The 6847-nt window shown below is 38.0% G+C and overlaps 1 protein-coding gene across 1 annotated transcript; it reads right to left on the reverse strand.

Annotated features, from left to right (window-relative positions):
* Positions 1–4688: 4688 nt before the first annotated feature.
* LOC114882023 (jerky protein homolog-like) lies at positions 4689–6149 on the reverse strand. The gene has a single exon (XM_029198908.2). The coding sequence runs from the start codon at positions 6147–6149 to the stop codon at positions 4689–4691; it is 1461 nt and encodes a 486-aa protein (XP_029054741.2).
* Between the last annotated feature and the right edge of the window lie 698 nt (positions 6150–6847).

Raw genomic sequence — 6847 nt, forward strand, 5'->3', positions numbered from 1 at the left:
CAAAAATCTTTTCACCCATTGCAATAGCTGCATGAGAAATAATACCATATGCTTTTCCATCAGTAATTAAATCTTCTCCTCGAAGGAGCTCCTCCAAATATAACAAAGCATCCCTCAATCGCTGCTTTTCATTTTCACAATCAGTATTGGTACTATTACCATCAGTGGATGTAGAAGCCTGTTGATTCATTCTAATACGTATTAAAATGTCTATTACACAAAACCGCTCACTTGAGTCTGTACTTATCACAATTAACAATAAGGAAACTATAAAACTTACTAATAACTCTAACAATAAAATATAAAATATAAAATAACTATAAAATAAAACACACGAATTATATACACACCTATGCTATTAAATTATTTTACAAAACTTAACTATATATTCACAATGTTCTTTTCTGATGAATATTTTTTTCTCACTGAAGATTAACAACGAATGAAACTCGGTCTGTCGAAATCATCGTGGTACCCTTCCAGTTGATGCTGCGTTATCTCTTCTTGGAACCGTGATCCTTCAAACTCACTTTGTTTATTATAACAAGATATCGACTTCTGCGTCGATTTCCCTGTGACCTGTTAGTAAACCTCCTTGCGACTATTAATGAAAAATTGAAAATATTCTTTATCGAAGTTGAAAGTTTGATTGTAATTCGAATAACAGAGACCGTCAAGAAGTTTTGGAAAATGATCATATGTATTGCTCCGCAATTTGACCAAGAATAAATCGATTAACGCAGATCAAGCAGCATGACTGTACGAACCTACTTTAGGAAGGACATTAACAACAAAACGAGCAGATGTGCGTATGTATTACAAACCGGCTCTTTCTCCTCTACCGGCGTAGCCACACATGGACCGAAAATCTAGTTATCTATATAATGCCCATCAATAAGAATAAAAGCAGTGGGATTTACTGAACTAAAACTCGGTCATGCATGCACCAAACGATTTTATTATCAATATGAAATAAAAATAAAAATGAGATCATAATTTTTATTCTAACTTTTTTACTGCGTCTTAAAACTAGACTAGACAGTACACCCTGCCCTCTCTCGGTGGGCACACTAGCTAACTTTTCATTAATACATCGTGACTTTTTTTTTGCTTTAACATTTAGCACATCCCAATTCGGCTTGACTTTGTTCTCGAAACGGGACGATAGAGAATGCGAGAAACGAGTGAGAGATCCGAGGTAGCGGTAAATCATAAAGTGATCGGCCGGGCAGCGATGTTATTTTTTGAAGAAGGATAGAATATAGCATGCCCTCTGATTCTCGCCCTATGCGTTTCCGAGGGCATGTAGAATCACATGAACGAAACATGCTCCAATTTACTAATTGCGTGTTACACTCCCTCTTATTTCTTTTGACGATTATTTTAATATTAGTGCACATCTGGCTAAATATTCGGAAGTGTAACTCCTGTCAGAATCGAGCTGATTTTTTTGTACGGTTTCTTACAGTTAAAAAACATCATATTTAATATTATTATGCCAGCACATCAACAAAAACAATGTCAATAAATATTTTTTTAAAGATTTTATGTTCGCGTTCACTGTGCGCGGTGAAAATTCGACGAAATAGAAAATATTCGGTTGAACAGTAACATATTAAATTCGTTTTGCTGACTGGGTGGGGGGCTGTGCTCCCCCCCCCCCCCAATAGCTACACTAACTAATACCAATAAATATGTTACTTTGTAAATTGTGTTTATTATTTCCTTATATTAAAAATGGGTATTGGTATTAGTGTAGTATTAAGGGGGGTCTCGGGGGCAGAGCCCCCCAGTCAGCAAAACGAATTTAATATGTTACTGTTCAACTCGAGGGGGATGTTTTGTTTTTTGTTTACATCTGGAATTGTCCATGAAGAAGCCTTAGCAGATTCGTTAGATGTAGATAAAATGTAAACATGTAAATACAATGTGCGAATAGGTCACCAATATACTGGGCAACGTATATTTCTATTTCGTCGAGTTTTCACCGCGCACAGTGAACCACACAAAAAAAATCAGCTCGATTCTGACAGGAGTTGTACTTCCGGATATTGGATAAGTTTCCGAATGGCCCCGTTAGAATTGAGAACTTGGGTTTGGCATATAACCTAAATTGAATACCAGGAACAGATTAAAATTGGTTTCAGAGCTGGATGTCTTATCGTTTTTGAAATATCGTAATAAGAAGTTTTGTAAAACTCCGGGACTACGTATGCGCTATTCGATACTGACCATGCGCAATTCATTAGTGCGCCTGTGCTATTCGGTTCTGAACATATGCTATTCGATACTGCGCATACACCGAACCTAATCTAACCTCATTGTTTTGTGAGCCTCGTGGGGTTCATAACCCGCTCTACCGTTCCCAAGTTTACACTTACATATACCAGCGTTATTAAAGGGCGCATTGCGCTATTAAATCCACTCCCCAGCAGCCACCACCCTCCAAGTGTCACCGGAAATGGAAAAACTATCAACTCATGGGTACCAATCATTGTATTCACGTACGGAAGACCCAACGGTAAAAGTTCTGAAGCCGTACCCAGATTATAGTAAAACATTAACATGCCAACACGTCACTATTCCATCATATTGTCGAACAAATGGGCGGGGGAGGGGCTCCGCCCCTTCCTCCACACCCTCACCCCATAAACAATAGCATAACCTAACCTATTCATTATTCTTATAATGTAGGTACGGCTTCGGAACTTGTTCCGCTAGACTCTTTGTCAGCGTGTAAGCAATTTTATCTAGGACGTTTTCATTAAACACAGCGCTTTTCGTCCACAGCCAGAGCCCCGTTTGCCACCGGAATTTCCGGCCTGAACCACACCACGAGGAGGAGGGGTTGGAATTCACTTCAAAGTTTGAAGTGTAATGATCAGAAAATACGCGAGAATCGTCTATATTGTTTTATTAGCCTCAATACGCATGCGCCTAACGTTCCCCGAATGCGCAGTAGTGAATCGCGCATGGTCAGCATCGAATAGTGCATACTTAGTCCCAGAATTTTACAAAACTTCTTACCACGATATCTCAAAAACGGTAAGACATCCAGCTCTGAAACCAATTTTAATCGGTTTCTGGTAGTCAATTTAGGTTATATGCCGAACCCGAGTTCTCAATTCTAACGGGGCCATTCGGAAACACACCCAAAAGATGTTTTAAATGCCACTCTTGAAGAAATAAAGAAAATTTAAATATGTTGTAAAACTCTTTTTCACTGGCGCATCGACAAGGAGTTTTGTATATTTTGTATATTTTGTATATTGTTGTTACTCACTGTTAATACATATCCCACTATGTCAGTATCATCCGGAGCGAGTTGCTTATTTCGAAGCAAATATACCGGACTGAGAAAGCATTACAGTATAGACTCGTTATAAGCTAAAAAGATCTCTACGCTATTTGCAAAGAAACCATCCCCACCACTGGGGGGTATACCCCTCGAGACGCCTCGAAGCTCGCTCGCCGAGTAGCGTAACATGATCTGGGATCAGATATCAGTGAGGCAACACTAATTTAACAACCTAACTTTATCATTTTTCATTTTTTTTTTATAACACTTTTTCCATGATGTTTCTGACATTTTTCTAATTAAAATGATACCAAACACGATATAATTCGGACCATACTTACCGTGTAGACTCGTTATAAGCAAAACGTTCAGGACCGGACTTTTGCTTATAACGTGTAGTTCCACTATTGTTTGATGTTTGCCGACTGCTTCGAACGTCTGACATAGAACGGTTTGTTTTCGCTCCGTCCTCTTTTTCACTCAAGGTCCTTTTCTACGTTCGAAGCAGTCGGCAAACATCAAACAATAGTGGAACTACACGTTATAAGCAAAAGTCCGGTCCCGAGCGTTTTGCTTATAACGAGTCTATACTGCACAGTAAAACCTGGATAAATGCAACGAAAGAATGCTTGGATAAGTGCAACATCGCTATCCCCTCCACTTGGGGGGATCCCCCTACGTCGAACCGAGCCGCTTGGCGAGGAAACCGTGTAATATGATCCGACCGTAATATCGGTGTGACTAATACTAATTGAACGATAAAACTTTTTTATTTTTAACTTTTTCTTAATGAAACTTTTATTAACACATTTGTGAGATTTTCCTGATTAAAATGATATCAAACACGATATAGGTTGAATGATATTTATTTATTAAAATAATAATAAAATGGTACATTATAATAAATATTGTCATATATTGAAATGAATAAGGTTTGAAGGATAAAAAATAACGCACCAAAAGTTATGGATTTCGTTGACAAAGGGAAGATGCAGTAAAAACGACGAATAATCAGATCACCGTTGTACGACGCATTGCAGCAAAATTTGCTGAATTGCTTCATCGAAAGAAGAACTCTTGGTGATTTAATAACGAATGCCGTAATTATGGACAAAGCAACAGAATTAAAGAACAGTATGGGGTTGACGTTAAATTTTAAAGTTAGTACGAGCTGGTTAGATGGATTTAAAAAAAGACATAATATATGTTTAGTGACAGTTTATGGGGAAAGTGCAAGTGCTGTTATCTGTCCAGCTGTGAAGAAGAAGAACCAAGAAAATCCAGGACGAGGATCTTAATCATTGGTGCCTAAAAAATAAAAATTAATTATTAAAATGAAAATTATGTTTATAATTTTTATAAAATTATACAACTATACTTATAATGAATATTAAACATTACCTAATACATGGGTTTTGATGACTTTAAACATATCTCGAATAAGAGACGCTTGTACAGATAGATGCAAGTCCATACGCTCAAACAAATGTTGCAGCTCCTCTTGTTCATTATGTTGCTCGCCTGCATTTTCTTGCATCTCTTCTTCTTCCTGCTCTTTTCTATCTTCCTCGTCTATGAATGCTCTTCTTTCTTGTTCTTCACAATTGGACATAAATCGTACAATATCTTCTTCTATGTATGATTCATTTGTTAAGGTGCTTATGTCTTCCCTCATAGCACGACGATACGAATCTTCCTGATTGGGAATAATTTTTATCCAAGAATTAATAATATTGTTGGGAGATACTTCCATCCATGATTCGTCCAAAACTTGTATACAATCTTTTAGTGTAAATTTCTTCTGAAATTCATTTATCCCGCCTTGATATGTAGTCGCTTTCCTTATCGTTTTATGGCGATACACTGCTTTCATTTTGGCTATTATGCCCTGGTCCATTGGCTGTATCACACTGATCGTATTAGGAGGAAGATACATAATCTTAAAATTATCTTCATCTAAGAGTTCTTCCGGCACTTTATGTCCTCCGCAATTGTCTAGTAATAATATTACTTTGCCGGTCAGTCCATTCCTTAATTGATGTGCCCGTACAGCAGGCTTAAAATGATGTTCAAACCACTCATAAAATAATGGTTGCGTTATCCACGCATTCTTCTGCGATTTAAAAATAACTGGAAGATTGCCTCTGCAATTTTTCAGTGCCCTAGGATTTTGGTATTTATTAATCACTAGCGGCATTAACTTGTGCGTCCCAGATGCATTCGCACATAGCGCCACCGTAATTCGCTCTTTGCGACTTTTATATCCCTTCACAATCCCTTCTTCTCTTCCTGCCAAGGTCTTCGATGGTAAGGCTTTCCAGAAAAGCCCAGTTTCATCCATATTGTACACATTATCTATATTTATACTCTCATCTTCCAATAATTTAGTAAAATCGTCACAAAATTGTTTCGCGGAATCTTGATCAGCACTTGCACTTTCCCCATAAACTTTCACTAAACGTATATTATGTCTTTTTTTAAATCCATCGAACCAGCCCCTACTAACTTTAAAATCGAACGGCAGCCCTATACTGTTCTTAAATTCTGTTGCTTTGTCCATCATTACAGCATTCGTTATGAAATCACCAAGAGTTCTCCTTTCGATGAACCAAGCCAGCAAATTTTGCTCCAATGTATCGTATAAGGATGCTCTGATTCTTCGTCGTTTTCGCTGGATCTTCCCTTTGTCAACGAAGTCCATAACTTTTGGTGCACTATTTTTTATCCTCCAAATCGTTGTCCGATTCACTTTATATTTTTTGGCCACGAGCGGAACACTAAAAGTTTTCAAGTCCTCTAAAACGTGCAATCGTTCCTCTAAGGATGGAGTTACTTTCTTTCTGGGCGCCATATTAAACACTTTAACCATTCACTAACAATAAGTATCGACAGTTCGATTGATTCTGGTGCCGGGTAACAATTTCTTTTCGTTTAAGTCACCTCGGACGGGGTGATTTTGGCGGGGGTGACCTACTCCGATTGGTACAATCGGTTCTCACTGATTTTTGTCATTGGTTGAACATATTTGGCAGTGGTGGTATGATAGTCACCGCCTTCGACTAGCGGTAATCTCAGGTAGCGAGGCTACCCCTGTGTCATCGAGGAAATTCCAGGTGGTTGCGAAGTGACCATGGCGGGCAATAAACAACCCGAAAATGAAACATACTAACCCCGAGGCAATATAGGTAGGCAATCAACAGGAAAATATTTCCAGCAAAGTTCTAAACTGGTCGATGGCTTCATAAACTTATTGTTACCACGGTTCCGTTCAGAATATTTGTAAGCTGCGGAACTATTGACTGCAAATTAGGTGCTTTATGATGTTAGGAAAAGTCCGTGATTTCCATGAAACCGGACAGTTACTTTCTATTGAAAATTATAGTAATTTACAAGCTAAGAATAATAATAGAATAATAATAGAATAGATAAACAATAGTAATAGAATAAGCAACATAGGATTGACGAATATAAATCATGTGTACGGACTCAGAATCGACATGTCGGCTTAATAGAAAACATGTGTACGGACACAGAGTCGGCATGTCGGCT

Source organism: Osmia bicornis, unplaced genomic scaffold, assembly GCF_907164935.1.
Source record: "Osmia bicornis bicornis unplaced genomic scaffold, iOsmBic2.1, whole genome shotgun sequence".
Classification (NCBI taxonomy): Eukaryota; Metazoa; Arthropoda; class Insecta; order Hymenoptera; family Megachilidae; genus Osmia; species Osmia bicornis.

What these genes read in the sequence shown, in the direction of transcription:
- LOC114882023 (XM_029198908.2), bottom strand. Translation starts at nt 6,149, where the DNA reads ATGGCGCCCAGAAAGAAAGTAACTCCATCCTTAGAGGAACGATTGCAC.